The following is a 21,015-nucleotide window of genomic DNA, read 5'->3' as shown; positions in this document are numbered from 1 at the left end:
TAAATCTTTTTTGAACCCAGTTATACTTTGGGCCTTCACAACATCCCCTGGCAATGAGTTCCCCAGGTTGGTTGTGTGAAGAAGTACTTCCTTATGTTTGTTTTAAACCTACCTCTTATTAATTTAATTGGGTGACCCCTGGTTCATGTGTTATGTGATGGGATAAATAACAGTTCCTTATTTGCTTCCTCCTCTGCATTCATGATTTGATAGATCTCTATCATGTCACCCCTTAGTTGTCTCTTTTCTAAGCTGAACAGTCTTCCCCCTCATATGTTCCATACCTCAAATAATTTCTCTGTACTTTTTCCAATTCTAATGTATTTTGGGTTTTTTTTTTTGAGATGGGGGTGACCAAAACTGCATGCAGTGCTTGAGGAAATCACAAGCTTGCAATGTAATTAGTAATCCCTAATTAAACTCTCAGATATTCAAGCCCAGACCTGTTTTATTGACCAAAAGCCAACATCCGTGCATGTCTTTTAATGTCAGCTTGGAGTTGCTTTATATTAAAAATTGTATTTGGGGATATCATCCAGGCCGATGTCCAGGCTGCCTGGGGTGTGTGTGTGTGTGGGGGGGGGGGTATATAAGATTTGATGGAGAATGGAACATGCTGCTCTGATGGCTGAGGGTTCCATGGAGTGTGCTGCTGACCCCGGGAGCCTTTCCCAGGCTGAGTTTGGTAACATGGGGGAATATGATAAGGTATTGCTCTCTCCAGGAACTTTATTTGCATAGTAATGGGATGGAGTAGGACTGCAGTGGCCCTGCAGCACTGCCATCATTACAATGTACTACCAGGGTTACATTTCCATAGCAAAAGCATGCATATTAAAAAGGTGGGCGACACCTCCTTGCATTCTCCAAATGAGTTGAGGAATTGGCAACAATGACGCTAAGGTCGTCTCCGAAGACGAACAGGGGGCGTCGGGCGCTTCTAATTCGCATTGTTTTTCATTCTTCCTTGTGAGTGCGAGGGAAGGGGGGCGGCCGTGGTTGTCGTGCGAGGGGCCGGGCTTCCACTGCGGTATTGTACTCAATATTCCAATCACCTTGCAAGTCAAGACGGCTCGTGGAGCTTGCAGTGGTGTCAGAGTGAAAAACGAGCAATGCTGTCATGCTTGGCCAGGCGGTGGCTGTCGGCTCCTGATTGAGTGCGGTGCTGCAGTGTGTTCCTTTTCGTATAAACCACTTCGGTGCAGGGCTGTTGGGGTGGGTTTTTTTTTGTTTTTTATTTTAAAGTGAGAGCTGAGATCTAACAATGACGGCTCTCCCGACCGGCGGCTATAACCTCCTGTCCTGGGTTCCTCCTGCGGGTCGTCAGTCATTTGCAAAGACGCAGGAGGGGAGCGGGCTTGGTTGGGCGGCGTGTGACGTATTTTTCTTCTCCCTCTCTTGTTTTTATTTACTGAGCGAGTGGGTAGAAGCAATTTCCTGTGGCGAAAGGCAGGGGGGAGCGAGGGGGGAGATTTTTCTAGCAGGAGGCTTCACCGCGGCAAGGGAGCGCTGACCCCTCTGGATGCTGTTAACCGAACCACAGTGAACCTTTTTCATTGTTACAGATGTATGACCGAGGCAACCATGCTGCTTCTCCGGTTCTCTCCGGGAGAATTCGGTGTGGGCACGGTGGGACCCATCAGCTCGCCTCTGCATCAAAGCAACGGCATGAGCAAGGCTGGTGTGTGAAAGTGAGAGAAGGAAAGTACTAGTTCAAGGCAACCAGAGTGGTGAGAAATGCTACACAGGCTTTTCCCACACAGCTCTGCCAAGCACTTCAGTTAGGATCTACGGCACCCTTTGCTAGTCCAGCCCGGGTTTTTCCCACACCGCTCTGCTGGGCAACCTCAGTCCTGGCCTGTGATCCCCCTGATACTCTGATCCTGACAGCCAGTCACAGCTCTGTCAATGCATCTTACTCCTGCAGTGCAACACCCTCTGCTTGTCCAGAGTTGTCCCTCTTCCCCTCCACGCGAGAGAGAAGGGGGGAGCTACCCTTGAGGGCTGCCTATCCCATTACTAAAGCCTCTGCCTCAGAATTCATATTGGTGGGGGGTGAATATAATTATTACTCATCTGACGTCTGTTTGGAAGGAGGTGGTGGTCTCAGGCCACTCTCTCATGAGCAAGTCACACTCTCAACCGCCCCCAAAGGAACGAAAGAACCTCCTGGAGCTGCTCTTCTCAGCCTCTTCCGCCTTGTGCAGAGACGCCGAATGCGCCTGTCGGTGCAGTGAGTTTGTGATACAAACATGCGCCCATCAGAATCTAGGAGGAATCTAGGCATCACCTTGGATGAGCACTGGCCAAAGGTAGCCCGTGGGGGTGATATCAGAGCCATGCACCAACTTCCAGTGGTGCCTGGCAGAAGCTCCACTGTGCAAAAAGAACAAAGCCCTCGTGCCCAGAACTGTAGGTCAAGTAGATTAAAGAAAGAAGGTGGAAATGAGAAGATATTTAGGCTGTCTACACTACGCACCTTTTAGTGACGCAGCTGTGCCGCTGCAGCTGTGCTGCTAAAAGCTGTGCAGTGTACCCGCTCTTTGTCGGCGGGAGGGGACTCTACTGCTGACAGAAAAAATTCCACCCCCAATGAGAGGCTGTAGCTTTCTCAGCAGGAGAGCTCTCCAACCAACAAAGCACTGGTGCTTTTCTGTCGGTAAAACTTTTGTTGTTCGGGGGGATGGTGTATTTTTTTCACACCTCTGAATGACAAAAGTTTTACCGAGAAAGTCCAGTGTGGACAACGCCTTAGTATTTCCCCTTCTATTTCCTTTTCCTTTCTGTACAAGGTAAGGGATTTCCTCTTAACATTTTGTAAGGAGATGTTTCTAAGGGCAGGTCTTCACTACGGGGGGGGGGGAGCAGGAGAGGGGGGTCGATTTAAGATACGCAAATTCAGCTATGCGAATAGCATTCGACCTATCGGAGCTGACTTACCCCGCTGTGAGGACGGCGGCAAAATCGACCTCCGCAGCTCCCCATCGACGGCGCTTACTCCCACCTCCGCTGGTGGAGTAAGAGTGTCGATTTGGGGATCGATTGTCGCGTCCCGACGAGACGTGATAATTTGATCCCTGAGAGATCGATTTCTACCCGCCGATTCAGGCGGGTAGTGTAGACCTAGCCTTAATTAAAAACTATAAAACATTTTAAAGTAATATTCACCCACAATTTATGGTGCCTATTCCTCGTTTAAGCCTTAAACAAACAGCGGTACTCAAAACAAACAAATAAATAAAGTGTCATAACTAACTTGTGAAAGGACAGTAAGGGAACAAAACAAAACATAGCAGATTTCAATGCAACTAACATCTGGGACCAAATTGTAAATGCCTTTAACAATATAGGAACACATGCATGGATTCGTGTACGTTCAGATATATGAATAGTGCTTCAGCTTGTAATTGTTATAGCATTGTTAATAATCGATTGCCAAATGAAAATTGCAATTCAAGAACTGCCAGCTAAAATAAATAACACAAAATCAAAGCACTTCTTAACAAAAAAATAAAAAATAAAACCTCTTTTTGTCCCTTTAAAGCCAACAAAATCTCAAATAAAAAATATAAAAAATAAAACAGGAATTAAATAAAGTTACCTCTTATAAAATAATAAAAACATAAATGTATTCAATAAATCATATATTAACTAGTAATATATAAATATTATAAAAACAATAAAAACATTAGTCTAATTTAATGTCATCAATACAACCTTTAACCTTTAAAAATACAAACAAAACCTTCTTAAGTATCCTGTTGTTCAGTTTTTAAAATGTCCCTAACTTTCTCTAACTTAAATACAAAGCAAAAAAGTCATTGTAATCTACCAAACATAGTAACCCCCCCCAAATCCCCATCATATAATACATTATATAATATGTGTATTAACAATAACAGTTATTAAAAGTATAATATAAAATTAACAAATAATAATTCATTATTATTATTATTAACATATACAAATGTTAATGAAAGTAAGTTGTCATCTTAAACATACAAAAAGTATTAAAACATAAGTCCTTGCTTTTGTTTATATATATGCAGCCAATTAATTGGCCTGTCATATCCCCAACTAATCACTTAAAGGTGGTATTTTGTACCAATGTTAAAATAACCCTTTCCCTTAAATTTAAACTCAAAAGTAGCTGCAGTCTTTGTCTGCTCCAGCAAGCAATAATTGTCCACTTTACTAGGTTTATAAAATAGCCTCTAGGCCTGGCTGGTGGTCCTAAAATACCCTTACGGCTTTAACTTGTTCTCTCCCATTGCCTCCAGATATGAATTTTACCTAGTGCAAGAGTGCTGGTGCGGACGGGCTTTCAGCAGGTTAGCCTCTGCGCCATCTAACTCTTCTCAGAGCTCATTGAGATGACGTGATTAAAATGCAGATGGTCGGTTTACTACAACTCTTCCAGCTTCGCTACCAGAGGAGGACCTAGAGCTGTGATGGGAAATTTTAAGAACAATGGAAGTGTCAATATAGCCCTATATTAGAGACATAGGCCACACTTTTCTTGACTAATTTTTTTTCCAGAATACAATACAATATAGACTCATCTCCAGTTGAGGGGAAAAGTACATCACTCTGTGGATTGCATACAAGTTGGCTTTGTATGACATTGCAAACTCCTTTTGCTTCTTGTGTTGCCTCTCGTGGTTATAGTGATTTGCCTCTGCTCTTGTTTGCCACCTCAAGCATTCCTGAACTGGTGACTGCCTAATTGCTTGTACTGCTCTACTGTATTTTCTGTTTACTCCATTAGTGGTGGTCAAGTTGACCAAAACATGAAAACAACACAAGCTCAACCATCTATTAATCCTCATAGCCTCAAGTGGAGTTCAGCGCTCACTTAATATCCATCCTCCTCCCGTTCTGTCCTAGAATCCAGACAAGAACTGCTCATAATAACATGTTTTCTAAAAGAGTGAACCATGGTCGTGTAGGATAGGTTCACATGAACTTTGACCAAAACCTTGAACATTACCGACTGTGCACTCCCTAGTATGTTTCTGTGAGCGGGTCTGCCGAACGTCTCCACTACAAAGCGACATATAGAGGAGTGACAGCCAGAGAGACTCTTCTCTTTAGCACATCTGGTATTGCCATTGTCTGAAGACCACAAAGGTCTCCAAGCGAATGTCGGCTTGGTCAGTGGGAAGATTTCACTTGTGGTGACTCCAGCTATGGGAGATCAGGGTGGGGAGTCTTTTATTTCACCCTTGTGGTGACTGGCCCCCTGTTGGCAAACAGGAGCCATAGATTTGTCCATATAGAACATTTCTAAAAATGAATTAATAGTTTTCTAAACTTATATTTACAGTAAATTTATTTTACTTGGAAAAAGAGAGAAACCATGACATTGTCATTCTGCAGATGTGATAGACTGCATTTGTTGCAGCAGAGATAGTTGGATGTTTGTAGACGTCCCCCCCTCGCAGGGTCGTAGAGCCCAGGCTCCAACTTGAACCCAAACATCTACACCGCAATTAAACAGCCGCTTAGCCCAAACCCCTTAGCCCGGGTCAGCTGGCACAGGGCAGCTGCAGATTTTTAATTGGAGTGTAGACGTACCCAATGAGATGCTCAGCTACCATGGTAATGGAGACCTGATAAGTACTGAAGGTGGCTAGAAGCATTAGTGGGTTTATCCTTGATACCCCTATAAGGTACATAAGTGGTACCTTCATTCTCCAGAAGGGGACCTGCATAGACTGTGGGTATGTATGGGTACTCTCCCATTGACTCCTGTATTCCACCACCGCGAGAGGTGCAGGCAGTCGATGGGGGAGCATCAGCAGTCAACTCACCGCGATGAAGACACCACAGTAAGTCGATCTCAGTACGTCGACTTCACCTATGCTATTCACGGAGCTGAAGTTGCGTAACTTAGATCGATCTCCCCCTTAGTGTAGACCAGGGCTAAGTAACTTGTTCAAGGTTCCAGAGGAAGTCTGAAGCTGAGCTGGGACTCAAATCCCCATCTCTTGACTCCCAGTCCAGTGCTTCACCCACTAAACCATCCTTCCTGCTTGTGTGCCTCTTTATTCTCTGTGAAAGGCATTTGGGGACAGGAAATGACATCCAACAACGGTAGAGCTGGTGCTGTTGCTTCCATGTTTAAATGCACCAATTAGTTTAACTAGAGAGGGAGGGAAGGGGGAAGCAGCGCCTAACCCTCGAGCCTTGAATCTACACCAGAAGGTGACTCACAGGAGGGCAGAAACTGGGTGTCCAACCTCCAGGTTATCGAGTGTAACATGAGGAAAAGTCCTGCTGCTGCCAGGTATATAGAGGAGATGGTGGGCATGGTTGGGGATAAAGATTAGCTCAGGGATGGGGGCGTCTTCCACCCAGGCAACAGCAGCTAGTGGGGCTTATCTGACCCCCTACCTGACAGGCTGTGCTTAGAAACCAAAGAGAGAGTTAAAAATAATATTGAAAAGCAACAATAGGTGGTGGAGGGAGCTGTAAAGCCATCAGAAGAGAGGGGTTGGCTCCTTAGGCTTGGGGGAGGTGCCAGTTCTGAGCCCCCCACCCCCACCCACCAAGCAAAAAAGTTTTCCCCTTTTTGGTTTGTTTTTCTTATTTCTTTTTTCCCCCTCACAACAAACAAGTGAAGTGAACCAAAAAGACGAACCCAAATTAGTAACGGGCCAAGAGCATGCCCATGGGCAGCGTGCAGCAGATGGAGGATTTGTGGGGGGAGGGGAAGGCGTCAGTCAGCAGAGGAAGGATCCTTGTTCCCGAGCTAACTTCAACCTCCTAAATGCAGGAGGGAGCATTTGTCGAGACTTTCCTAGGGATCTGCCCAGCGCCCCTTCCCTGTGCTAATGCTGCAGACTCTCTCCAGCTTGGCCTGCACCCCTTTGCTTTGCTGGGCTGTGGTGATGGCACCACTCCCAACCAGGCTCACACAGTGAGACTAACCGGGGAACCCTAGCCACGGGGCTTGCACCAGCGTGAAGGCAGGCCCCTGCAGAATATTTCCTTCCTGACAAAGAAGGTGAGCTGGGATATGCATCCGAGCTGATTAATGTTAATGCATGGCAACATGAGCTGGTGGCTAGGGCATAGTCCTGGGGTTCTCAGCCCCGCACTTGCTGTATAACCTTGGGCAAGTCATTTTCAAAAGCACTTATGTGTCTTAGGTGCCAAAGTCCTACATCTGCAAGTGATTTGCATGTTTAGAAGCCAAAGGCCCATTGACTTTCAGGGACAGTTGGGGTAAAATTTTCAACAGCACCTAAATGACATTAAAGCCCAAGTCCCACTGCCAAACGTGATGGAGGATTTGTTAATGGCCTTCTATGCGGGAGGCGCTCTGTAAACTAAATGCACCAAAGTAGGCCTCTGGGGCATGCCAGGTCTAGCTCCGGATTGGTGAAACTAGCTGCAACTTGGTAACGCCGTTGCCACCGTCTGGAGTAGGACAGTCTTTGTAACGGCTCTTTTATTTCAATGCCTGCGTTTGAACTGTGGTCGCACCGCTCTGTTTTGTTTGTCTTTTCTCTTGAAACACCAGGCAGATGCCAGACTGTCCGTAGGCCCGGTCCAGCTGCCCCGGGCTGGAATGATAAACAACGTGTCCAGCACAGCTGATGGCAGGGACCGCTGCCTGTGAGTTTCCTTCCCATAGAGCGACACGCTGCGACTGCTGCCATCACAGCCAATGTCAGCAGAGCATGCCGGCTCCAGGCTGAGGAGGGTCCTGGGAGCAAAACTGCCCTGATTCGAGTGATTCATGCCTGAATAATGTCCTTTCACTTCCAGGGAAGGCAAGTGTGACGGGAGCATGCTCCATTTGCTGTGACAGGGAGATTCTGCTTCAGATGTGCAATGGTATTCAAAGGGGTGGGGGAGGGAGATCTGGTTTGGTTCCCAACATGCCAGGGTGGTGGTAAATCAATAAATAATCCCACCTGCCTAATCATCCATTTCTATGTTGATCTTAATGTAAGTTGATGCATGTAGCCAGATACTGCATTTGGCTAAATTACACCTGCCCCTGCTTCATGGGAGCCCTGGGGGCGGGGAACCCCCAGGGCCGTCCTTACCCATACGCAAAGTACGCAGCTGCGTAGGGCACCAGAGAATGTGGGGCACCACATTTCCTGGTGCCCTGCGCAGCTGGAAGCTGCTCCAGACTCTGCTCCGGCTCTTCCCCAGGTCCCCTGCCCCTGCTCCCCCCCCACATTCCCCTGAGGACTCCAGAAGCGGTCGGGCCTGCACTCAACGGTAAGTGGAGCAACCCGGCCCCAGCCTGCTCTGCTCCCCTGGCTCCCAGCTGCACGCAGGCGAGTGCGGGGGGTGGGGGGTGGAGGGGGCGGAGGTTCTCCCTCCCCCCAAGCCTAGGAGCCAGGGGAGCAGAGCAGGCTGGGGCCGGGTAACTCCACTTCCCGCAGGCCAGCCTCCTCCCCCCCACTTTCCCCCATGGAGGCCTGGGGCGGGGCCCCACACAGCCCCCCCGCAGAGGCTTGGGGCCAGCCCCCTCCCCCCCCGCTTCCTCCCACGGAGGCCTGGGGCCCTACACAGCCCCCCCACGGGGAGGCTGCATATGGCACCAAAATAGCAAGGGACGGCCCTGGGAACCCCCCATGCAGAATGTAGCATTCGTGAGGCTGCCACTGCTCCAGGGCACACAGGGGCAGTTGAAGTCGTGGTGGTGGCATTCCTGTGTGGAATGCCTGGTGTGACCCTTCTTCCCACCTCCATACACCTAGATAGCTCCATGATGGGATGTGCCTTGCTATATCTACTTTAAAGGTGCCCAGGGCACCTCCAACCGTGCTCCGATTGGTACCCAGGAAGTGTTATGCCTTGGACGGCGGCTCATGCCGTGTGCTTCTTCCAACTCTCCTGTATGGCTAACCTCGCAGGGGTTGTTTTGTTGGCCATTTACACCCTGTCTGCCTGCCTATCTGTCTTCACAAGCATTAATGCATTGACAAGGTGCCCATGTATGTAGGTGTCAGTGTGTATGCAAATGACTGCCTGGGGCCTGGGGTAGTGTGGGTATTTTTTAGGTGTCTAAATCGAAACAGATAAAACTCAAATATCTGAGCAAAGCGGTGTGGTCTGATACGGACATTTTGTTGGCATGAGCTTGGCATGGCTCTTGAGTGACAAAGGTGTTACATAGATATTCCAGATGAGGGTCAATACAAGTGTTATTCCTACCTCACCCCATGATCTGTTCTGCATGTGCCAGGTATATTACTAGAATCTATTTCAGAAAAGCTCTGGAGAGAGCTAAAATTGGATTGATCCTTTTTTCCCACAGGGCCTGAGCCAAAACCCACTGAAATCAAGGGCAGTCTTTCCATTGACTTCAATGGGCTTTGGACCAGGTCCATATTCTTCTGCTTGTAAGCCCCTCAGGCACCTCAGTACCAGGATTCCCTCTGTTACAGGCCTCAGAGGCAGAGAGGAAATTATGCCTAATACATTTTAGATAACCTAATATATTATTTTTCCTATACAGAATAATGATGGGGTTTAAAATCCAATATCTTGAGGTCCTCTAATAGAAGCAAGTGAAGTACATTATTCTAAGAAGTTAGACAGCTTACCGCATGGTTCTGCAGTTGATAAGACGGGCATCACCATCACTACTGTGTTATATGTAATATACATAATAAACATCATTAATAATGGAGTACTCAAGCACTTCTGAAAATTGTACCCTCTTTCCTCAAGATCTGGCAATCTATGGGCATTATCCTGGAAACACGTTTTCATGTGAATAGTGAATGATGTTAAAGTCACCATGTTCACGTAAGGATGTGTTTGCAGGATCAGTCCCTAATAACGACAAGAAGTAGCAGCAAACATTGAGGGCTAGTGGAGGTAATGGAAAGGGGGGATGAGTTTGACAACAAATACCATGAGATAGTGTTGCTGATTGATGGACATGTCTTGAGATTGCTGTGTGTTAGTTTTTCCCCCTTCTTATTTAGAGTGAGGTTTCATGGAAGAAGTGTGTTTTGGGACAGAATTGAAAGACTAGAAAGTGGAGGCATGGTTTGTATATAGCCTTTTCTATGTCATGAATGTAACCAAAGTCCATATCAGCTGGGCAGATTAGTCAAATCAGATTATTCTTATCATGAGATTAAAAAAAATACATTTTGGGGTATATTTTATTTGTTTTTTGAGCCATTCTGGTCACATTCCTAAGCTTTTCTCTGTAACCATAAGGGCTAGAAACTTTTTAAAAAAAACCTAAAATCTTAGACATTCTCATAATCACATGACTCCAGGAGCTGGGGCGTTAAGTACAAAACCAAATATTGAGTCACTTCCCTGCCACTGCAGGGGCTTGGGCACTTGTGCACCTCGGTCCCTCTTGTTGTTCTCTCTGCCTGTGGCACTCAATAGTTTAGTCTCCTGAGGCTTTCATACTTTGGTCAGGTTCTAGTGGTTGGCTTGGTGTGTAGGTGCTGAGTGGTGTTTGGTGGTCTGTGATATACAGGCTGGATTGGATAATCTGTTGTTCCCTTCTGGTCTTAAACTCTATGACTCAAAATATCGCAGTGAAATTGCAGGGAGTTAGCAGCACTGGGATATGGAAAGCTGGGCCTTTCCCACCTAACCCATCGCCTTCTCAGCAGTTTGAAACCCAGCCTGGAGTGGCAACTCTGCAGAGTATGTTGTATCTGGATACTACCATTCTGCTGGAGAGGTGCGGTTCTGTGCGCTCTCAATTCAAGATAGCAGCACGCTCCAGCCGCTAGGGCTGTGAACCGCCTCCCCCGCACTTCCACGGACATTGTTTCCACTGTGACTACTGCCTTCTCCACCCTCCAAGGAGCTGTGAGGGAGCAGGGAGGAAAAAAAATCTCATTTTCTTCGCCAGAGGATCCGTTTATGTTGGGTCACAAATTCTTCCAATTCTTGCACCCATTTTCACCAGAGAAAATGGCAAATTTTCACTGGCAAATTCCCAGGAAGACTGTTTTCTCATGCCAATGATACTGGTGCCCAGAGTTCCCTGAGAGCAGGGAACTTGATTTAAATTATTATAATTGCTGGTGTAGTCCTCAGACGGTTCTGGATATTTCCCAGCCCCCTTCTCATCTTTACAGGACAGAAAAGACTCTAATTATTATTATCACCTTCCCGAATGAAAGGGAAACATTTAACTTCAAATGTATCGACCTGGCGCTGCACTGGAGACGTTTGGATTTATTTCACACTAGTGGGATGTGGATGAAAGCTTCAAGCCAGCTGAATTCAGCTTGTCATCGTCTTTCTCCTTTGGGGAGCTTTTTTGTCTTTTGCTGTCATCCTAGAATTTCTCCCTGAGTCAGCCATGCCGGGAAGGGAAATTGGTGTGTCTTGGACATAGCTACATCTTGAAGAATTGACAAGGACAAGAAGAACTAGCAAGAGTGGAGAAGGGAGGGGGAAATCAGCTCCTATATCCAAAGGTGTGTTGGAAAAGATCCTGTTGCAGGACAAAGCTGTCTGCCTTAAAGAAAGTATTCCCCCTCAGCATGGATTACGGCGATGCTGCACAAATACACAGGTAGATCGATCACCCTAGGAACAAAATGGGAGGAGAGAAGCGCTGCCACGCAGCCCCTCCCGCTGCGCCGCCTCCTGCTGCCTGCCGCGAGGGCTCCGCTCCGGTCAGCGGGGAGGGAAGGAAGAGGACTGCCCTGCAGGGCGCTCTGGTTCTCCGCGCCGCCGCCCCCTACAGGGTGGCCAGAGTGGAACAAAAAAAAAAAAAAAGTGGCCGTGCCACCCTAGGATTGGGCAGAACACCGCCTGCCCAACAATCTGCCGCCCCCAAGCACCAGCTTGCTCAGCTGGTGCCTGGAGCCAGCCCTGGCACGGGGACCAGTTCGTGTACCCTTTTGCTCCTCTCCCAGAGAGTGCTGCTGTGTGCTGAGATCTGACTGGAGAGCAGCTGCTCTGCCTCCCAGCACTGTCTTCCCCAGGCTTGGGAGGAGGAGATTGTCACAGTGTTACTGCTCACCCCTTAGGCTTCCAAAGGTGAGGGGATGGTTTTTGCGATGGAGTTGGTTTGAACGGGGAGGGATAGTTTGGCAATGAAGTTGGGTGGAGAAGTTGGGATCCCGCCCCACCCTCAGTGAATTTGGTGGCGTGTTGGGTATTTTGGTTTATTTTTCTCAATAAAGTTGGCGGATATTATGATTCTTTGCAGTGAACTTGGGTTAGGGGAAGAATGGGTTCCCATCCCCCCATTCCCAATGAAGTTGGTTTGCAGGGGTTGGGATAAAATGCTCATGCTGGGATGGGCAAGAAAGATGAAATGCTGGAGTCTCTCTCTCTCCAATTCCTTGCTCGCTACCTCCCGTTCTCTTCATTTCTATGCAGAGTTATGCACATTTTTTGTAGAACTGAAATCTACTGGGCTTTGCTCTGAAGACGTTGGCATGTACGACAGCTGTGTTTACTTGAAACAACTGGCCCCAACATCTCATGCCACCAGCTCAGAGAGGCTGTGGTTAGCCATCAGGGGCTGAAGCTAGTTGGAAATGTACATTTCCCTAAACACAATAAGGGTTGTGGCCATGATGTCATGAAGGATTAAGATTTTCCATGCATGTAATAAACCTGGCGAAAGAAGAAGTTATTTCTTCTTTGCACATTTACTGGAATGTTATTAATTTTTAAGGATAAAGTCATATGGTAGAACTCATTAATTTCTTAAATTTTACTTATTTACACCTAAACTATGCCTTCCTTGGATGGATGAGTCCTCTGGTAAATGAACAGTGCTACTTATAGTATCCACAGTGGTCTCGAGAGTGGCGTCTGTAGTTGATTCCGTTGCCTTTCATGGTGCCACTTGGCTGCATTGTGAGTGACTTTATGTAATGCACAAATAAGACAAAAAAATGCACTGCCAATACCAAAGTGCTGTAATATGAACATTGATCTCTTGCTATCTTTGTTCTTCTGACACCTCTCTCAGGACCCCTATCTAATCTCCAGGGCATATTCTGTCTCTATCGTCTTAGCCCCCCCGCTTCTTTCTACTTTACTCCTGGTTTTCAGCCTGATGCTCATTATACAGAAGGATGCATAGCACCAGCGGAAGCCCAGTAGAAGGTTAGCAGTCCCTGCGTGAGATTTCCCTGAACAGCTCGGCTGATGCACCTCAATCCATTCTGACTTGCAGTATCCTTGTTGTCAGAGGTCACGTCTGTGCTACAAGCCAGGGCCGTGATCCCCCTGCTTGCATACACAGACTCACGCTAGTTCTTGGTGTCGCATGAGCAGTGGTGGCCCAGCTTAGCTGGGCCAAGTACAAACCTGCCTGAAAATGGTGGTTATGTACAGCACAGCTAAGCCAGGCCCCTGCTGCCACTGCTTATGCTACCATTTTATACTCACACCAGCTCTATAAGAACCAGTGCAAATATGGGTAGACACGCAGGAGAAGCACAGCCCCTCACTCATACTGAGGATGTAGCAACAGTTGTGGGTGCATACAACCTTGCTAGTTCACCTCAACCCACACTTCTAGCTACTCTAATCTGGAAGCCTCATGTAGCACTGCCAATACACCACAGTCCCTGACCTGCAGCCTGCCCTGGTACTCTGCCACAAGATAGACATTTCTGGGGGGTGGGGCGCAAACCCAGGGGCTGCAGTCTCATTGAAAGTTTCTCTTCTTTCCCTGGGTATTAGCTTCTCTCTCTTTCTTTCTCTTCTGCGCCTCTTCAGCTGATGATGACAGTCACCAACTAATAGCATCTGAGCCATTTGGTGAAGCCTTTGGGGTTTAAATTATTCTGTACATGAATCCGACCCTACAGCACGGGTACTTGAATGCGTTAGGAGTTCACTCATGGTCTACCTCCCCCCCCCCCTTTCTTTTTTGTTTTGTTTTATGCTCAGGAATGCAGCAGGCACCGGCTTGAGCCAGACAATGTGCAAGAAGGTGCAATGCAAGCCTCCCTTGTGTAGATCTGTCACTGCATCTCAGCTTTGACCTCCTATTCCCGTGCAGGGAAACCCAAGCAGTTCTCTTTGTGCAGCTCAGGCACGTGACGTACGCCACGTCCTGCTTTTCCACTCCAGGGCCCCTGTATTGCTCTGCCAGGGCACTTTGGTTTTGACCAGCAACACCTTCTGATATTCCAGCACTGAAGAGGGCAGGGGCTAGTCCTGCTCTTCTTTACTCACGCTAAAGTAAATTCAGTGGGGGCTTGTCCTAAGCCAAATAAGATTTAGCCCCAAGCATCTGCTCAGCAGGAACTTCTGACTGGGACGCACTGAACCTTGTGGTTACAGGCTGACTAGCTTGGGAGTGTGTAATTCATTTCATTCCTCTAGCTCAGTGGTTCTCAAACTAGGGCCGCCGCTTGTTCAGGGAAAGCCCCTGGCAGGCCGGGCCGGTTTGTTTACCTGCCGTGTCCGCAGGTTCGGCCGATCGCGGCTCCCACTCACCGCGGTTCACCACTCCAGGCCAATGGGGGCTGCAGGAAGCGGCCCGGGCTGAGGGATGTGCTGGCCATCACTTCCCACCGCCCCCATTGGCCTGGAGCAGCAAACCGCAGCCAGTGGGAGCTGCAATCAGCCAAATCTGCAGATGCGGCAGGTAAACAAACCGGCCCGGCCCACCAGGGGCTTTCCCTGAACAAGCGGCGGCCCTAGTTTGAGAACCACTGCACTAGACCCCATTGATTCATGGTGCCACCTCACCCTGAAACACCCATCATCAATGCTGAGTGGTGTCTGGTTGTGAGACAAGCAACTAACGAATAAAAAAAGGTATGGCCTGTTATGGGATATTATACAAGGACAATTTCATGCTCTCCAAGTGCTGAACAAACTGTCCACACTTCATAACCCCTTTGTGAGGGAGGTGAGTATTAGTATCCTTATTTTGCAGAAGGGGCGACTGAGACATAAACAGAAGAGTGATGTGACCAAGGCCGTGAAGCAAGGCAGTGGCTAAGTAGAGATTAGAACTCTGACTCTTCTGGTATCTCACCACTGAAGCATGCAGAGTCTCTGCATATCTTCACACATTCCCAGCCTTCAGCCTGTTTCTGTTCTAGAGGCTCTCTTTCTGCCCCATCTCCAGACATTTTTTTCACAGCTCTTTCTGAGTTCATCATTGCTCTGTTCCTGAGGTAGATTCCTGGCCATTTGTCAAGTCTGACATTCTCTCTCGGGCACACAGATACAATGTTAATAGGGGCAAATGCATTCAACATAAAGGGTGAAACATTGTGTACCATATGGCTCCTTTGGTAATTGATTTGTCATAGCTGTCCATCGGGTAGGAATTGCTCTCTCCTTCCCATCCTCTCCTCACCAGCCCAAAGAAGCGGCTGATTGTAGTCGTCAGTGTTTGGCTAGGATGCACTTCATGGTAATGTTAGATTAAAGGCGAGCTGCAAAGCAAAAACTGACTCTCTCGGAGTCAATTTGAATCCATCAGAAAGGAGCAACAATGATTTATTTTAAAAGGAAAATCTACTGCTTGACCTCTAAGTCCTGTTTTCTTTCTTTGCGTTGGAGGATTATTGCAAGGTCTTTGGAGGACCTCGACAGTGACATCACAATAGACTGAAATCTGCACAATCTATGGCTCAGATCCTGCATTTGGGTTCAGGTCTGGACCCCCGCTGAAGTCGAAAGGACTTTATGCAAGGGTAAGGGTCTGCTCCTGGATCTGATTGCAGGATCAGCGCCTCCAGTTCAACATCCTCCCCCCAACTCAGCTTAGGATAGGAAAACCCACAGCTCAGGTGCGACCGCCAAAGTCCTCCAGCAAAAAGGAAGAAGTCAGAATCGGATATGCCATCAAATGGGAGAGGAATATTTTTAAATAAATCTTTATGGGACTGTATTTATTTGCATATCAGAAAATACTTATTTATTTAGGGGTTTTTGGCTTTACTATTTTCATCTAAGGGAATTCCAGCCTGGGACTCTCTTGGGTGAAAATCATTCTCCTTTTAAAAGTCCACAGACGGGAGCATCGTAGATAAGTTCCAGATGTGATTTTATCCTCCCTCTGGCAATTCACCCGAGTCTTTTATTTAGTCACAAATACTCTTCCTCCAACACCAGACTGAGACAAAGCTATGTGAAGGCAATAGATAGAAAATGCTGCAACTGGGGGCAGGGGAAGGCAACGTGGGTCTGATTCTCCACTCGCTCACACTAGCTTTACCCTGGTGTAACTGCACTGACTCCGATGTAGTTGTCATCGGTTTACACCAGTGAGAGAGAGGAATCAGGCCCTGTGAGTTATAACCCAAGATGCAGAGCTGATTGTAGATAGACAGAGATACGTTTTGACACATCTACCTGGAGCTGTGTCTTACAGGCATGATGAAGCCAGATGAGCCCACGCTGTGATCAGCTGCAGTGACACTAGCCAGATAATGGGTTCCTTTTGGAGAATAGCAGAGAATTTGTTTTAAAGGAACACACTCTTGACCAGTTTTGAGGGATAATTATTTTGCTGATGAGGCCAGAATATTATCAACACGGAAGACAGTATGCAAAGTTTTTGGAACACTCAATAAAACCATTATTGGGTTTATTAATAAATGCCATGTGGGTTTACATTTAAATCAGTGCTCTTTATTAATACAAGTTTCAGAGTAACAGCCGTGTTAGTCTGTATCCGCAAAAAGAAGAACAGGAGTACTTGTGGCACCTTAGAGACTAACAAATAAATTTGTTAGTCTCTAAGGTGCCACAAGTACTCCTGTTCTTCTTTTATTAATACATTTATTCTTGTTTTATTACAAAACCATCTCAGTTGTATATTAAAGTGTGGGACCTCAGCTAGACTAACGGGCTGGTGTGTGCATGATCACTTTGGAGGCAGCAAATGTAATAATTTGTGTGAGTGCCCAGGGAGAAGGACTGGACACTGCAGAGAGACCCCCTGGGGAACTTGGGAACTGAGGTTCATGGATTGTACCTGAAACACAAGGTTAAGATTGGCAGAGTCTCGAGGCGTTTGCTGGTGAAGGAGACAGACTGATGTGGCAGGGAGCTGTCTCCCAGTCTAAGCCCCAGCAAAGCTCTCGCTTGTTAAGGCAGAAAGATAACACAGAATGGTTCTGGGTTCCTAGAAGAGAAAGTCACGCCTGTAATAATTTGTAGAGGTTTTTTTTTTTTTTTTTGGTATGTTCTCTGGACAGTCCACAGCACATTTCATGTCAACTATTTTTACTGCAACAGCTTCTTCTGTGCGTCTGTTCACAGCAAGCTGAACTTCTCCGTAGGTGCCTTTGCCCAGAGTCTGCACCAGGTCCCAGTCCTCCACGAAGGGCACGGCCATGGCGCACCATGGGCCCTGCAGCCGGGAGAGAGCGGGGTTAGCGGGTGGGGGACTCCCTCGGGGTTGGGCCCTGTGGAGCCCGGCCAGGCCCAGGGCTCGGGGGACGTAACGTGACGCGACCCAAGTCGAGCCGCTCAGTGGCTAATTTGTAGAGTTGGTCAGGAATGTTCCCCTGGAATGATTTTCTGATGGAAAATGCCTTTTTTGCAAAATCAACATTTTTCTGTTGGAAAATTTCAATTTTGCTGGAAAATTTTGATTTTCCAAACAATGGCTTCCTGTCTGCCTGTAGCAGAAAGTAAAATTGACAAGAGTCTTCCAAGCAGGTAGGTAGCCAGCCAAACATTCCGGTTTCCTGAAATGAAATTTTTCTGGAAACCCCCATGAAAAAATTTCACTTTTTTGACTTTTCACCCTAATTTGGGATGACCATTTTTTCAAAAACATGACATTTTCCCAGGAGGGGATTCCCTTTTTCCAGCCAAGCTTATAAAATGTGTTAATATTGTACATCACTCTGGTTATGGGCTGGTGTTTTTTGCAAGAATGTTTTGGTGTGATTCTCACTAGAGAACATATGGGATGGATCAGGCAGAGAAGAGGGGATCGCTCACCTATCGGCTTCCACGTAGGAGTTGTTAAGGGACAATGCGAGAACCATTAGTTCATGACTCTGGCTCAGTTGTCTCTGAGCCTGTGGTTTGATCAGAAAGGGATGAGGACACGTGCACTTGGAAAAGCCTCCTGGAGAACAAAGAACGCTTGCCAGTTTTAAAGGCATAGCCTCTCTGGGGTGCATAGAGGAACCAGACTGTGATGCGTTCAGACACAGGACCACATAGGTGTGTCTGAAGAAGCTAAGCCTCCCAAGGTCACCATTATGGGATGGCAGTCTGTATCAACTGAAGTGCTGTTTGTTATTTGACACAACAAGGAATAATGGTTTCAAGTTGCAGAGGGGAGGTTTAGGTTGGATATTAGGAAAAACTTTGTCACTAGGAGGGTGGTGAAGCACTGGAAGGGGTTACCTAGGGAGGTGGTGGAATCTCCTTCCTTAGAGGTTTTTAAAGTCAGGCTTGACAAAGCCCTGGCTGGGATGATTTAGTTGGGGATTGGTCCTGCTTTGAGCAGGGGGTTGGACTAGATGATTGAGGTCCCATCCAACCCTGATATTCTATGATTCTATTTACAGATTCATTGACTTTAAGGCCAGAAGGGATCATCTAGTCTGGCCTCCTGCACATTGCAGGCCACAGAACCTCCCCCACCTAACCATGCCTGCAATAGTCCCATAACCTCTGGATGAGTTACTGAAGTCCTCATCTCTTGATTTAAAGACTTCAAGTTACAGAAAATCCACCAGTTACTGTAGTTCAATCAAACCAGCAAGTGACCCGTGCCCCACACTGCAGAGAAAGGTGAAAACCCCCTAGGGACTTTGTCGACCTGACCTGTGGGATTATTCCTTCCAGACCCCAAATATGGTGATCAGTTAGACCCTGAGGATGTGGGTGAAACCCACCAGTCAGCCAACTGGCAGAAAATTCTCTGTAGTAACTCAGAACCCTCCCCATCTAATGTCCCATCTCCAGCCATTATTTTAAAATCCCTTTTTTCTTGAATGCTTTGTTCCAACTGCTAACTACAAACACTTTGTTTTAAGAAAGCTGTTTAGTGAACAGGCAGAGCTATACAAATAACTGATTCTTTTTTGATTCACTGGCATTTCAGAAAAACATAAAACACATTTTGGGGTCAACCCCAACATTTTTATTAGACATTTTTGACAAATTGGAAGGTTAAAAAATAGTGTATCAGGTTGAATGGAACAATTCCTTTCATCTAGATTTTGAGAATTTGTAAAGGTTTTTAATTGTTTTAAACAACACCGAAGGACATTTTGAAATGGAAAGTTATTTCAAACTGACAGGTTTCAGAGTAGCAGCCGTGTTAGTCTGTATCCGTAAAAAGAACAGGAGTACTTGTGGCACCTTAGAGACTAACAAATTTATTTGAGCATAAGCTTTCGTGGGCTACAGCCCACTTCTTCGGATGCACAGAATGGAACATATAAGAAGAGTACATATATACATATGTATACATACAGAGAAGATGCCATACCACCTCTAAGAGGCTAATTAATTAATTAGCCTCTTAGAGGTGGTATGGCATCTTCTCTGTATGTATATATATACTCTTCTTATATGTTCCATTCTATGCAACCAATGAAGTGGGCTGTAGCCCACGAAAGCTTATGCTTAAATAAATTTGTTAGTCTCTAAGGTGCCACAAGTCCTCCTGTTCTTATTTCAAATGAGAAATCAAAATGTTTCAACTTTTTTACCCCGACACTAGCAATTTGGCAAAACCAACATGAATTCACAAAATGTCTCTGTGTTGCTCAATCTGCGTTTTTCACAGAAAAGCATTGCTGGCCACAAAATTTCACCCAGATCTATGACTATGTAACTGGTCACAGGCTTCAGGAGGGAGGAAATGCAGGTGCCAGAAATAGTCAGTCCTGCCCAGTGATATGTGGCTGGTATGCACGGGATAGCTTCTTCAGCCACCCTGCAGGTTCCTGTGTCTGAGCAGGAGGGGTGGAAGCTCCCTGCGAATGTGGGGCAGAGGGCTAGGAGGGGCGAGGTGCATGAGTTTACAGCAGGGTGGAGTCCCTGCTGTATTTCCATTGTGGGGGCGTGAGTCGCCCTACCTTCCTGGTTCCACCACTCCTGTGTCTGTACTCAGTCTAGTTTCTCCCCGGAACCCCCATAAGAATAGGCTCAGAGGAAACCGAGCAGCCATGGGGTGGCTACCTTACAGCCCTGTATGCTCTCTCCAGGGTTGGTGGCTGAATTCCCCTTCTCCCCAGCCCAACTCCTTTGGGGTTCTCCTGAGTTGTGGATTGTATATTAGAATCATAGAGTCTCAGGGTTGGAAGGAACCTCAGGAGGTCGTCTAGTCCAATCCCCTGCTCAAAGCAGGACCAATCCCCAGACAGATTTTTGCCCCAGATCCCTAAATGGCCCCCTCAAGGATTGAACTCAAAACCCTGGGTTTAGCAGGCCAATGCTCAAACCACTGAGCTATGTCTGTGTGTGTGGCGGGGCGGGGAATTTCCCCCCAGAAAGAATATAGGATTATTTCCGCTTTACAACCCAGCATGTGCAGGTGACACAGTAATTACTTCTGAACCCACTAACTGTAATCACTAAGTAATCTACAGTCAATGTAATTACCACCTGTATGCAGAATATGTAATTACTGTATTATGGAGTGACACGATATTTACCAAGCAAATCCTCCTTAGTTACTGAGTCATTTAAAAGAATGCATATGGTATTTGTGTATGAAAAAAACACACGTTATTGGGATTTCGGTTAGCAAAAATCAGAGGTTTTAAAAGGCAAGGAAAGTGGGAGGAATCGAAGCCCAAGTGGACAAATACCTGTTCTTCTTTCCTTGATTTATATTTTAAATATTCTCTGCTTGAGTGAATTGAAATAAATGCCAGTTTATTTAAACATTTCCCCTTAAGAGTTTACTTGTTTCTTTTTATCTCGTGCAACTTGGACTATGAGAAAAAAAGGTAAAAGGGGAACTGGTATTATAATGAAAAAAGTCAGATTTAAGCCTCACCATTCATTGTAAGAAGAAGAAACAATTCCAGAAATAAAATAGAGCTTCCCTGCCCAATAGAGCAGTCAAATCTTTGGGCAAAC

The 21,015-nt window shown here is 46.6% G+C and overlaps 1 protein-coding gene across 1 annotated transcript in view; it reads right to left on the bottom strand.

The window, feature by feature from the left end:
• The window catches only part of GLRA1 (glycine receptor alpha 1), a 227,625-nt gene extending 210,332 nt beyond the window's left edge, over positions 1–17,293 (bottom strand). Inside the window, exon 1 of the mRNA XM_054037382.1 lies at positions 17,186–17,293. Within this exon, the coding sequence (XP_053893357.1) occupies positions 17,186–17,293 (108 nt within the window). The remainder of the gene's footprint in view (positions 1–17,185) is intronic.
• Between the last annotated feature and the right edge of the window lie 3,722 nt (positions 17,294–21,015).

This window comes from Malaclemys terrapin, chromosome 8, assembly GCF_027887155.1.
Source record: "Malaclemys terrapin pileata isolate rMalTer1 chromosome 8, rMalTer1.hap1, whole genome shotgun sequence".
Lineage (NCBI taxonomy): Eukaryota > Metazoa > Chordata > Testudines > Emydidae > Malaclemys > Malaclemys terrapin.
Note: the sequence above shows the minus strand (reverse complement) of the source record. Positions and strands in the feature narration are given on the sequence as shown.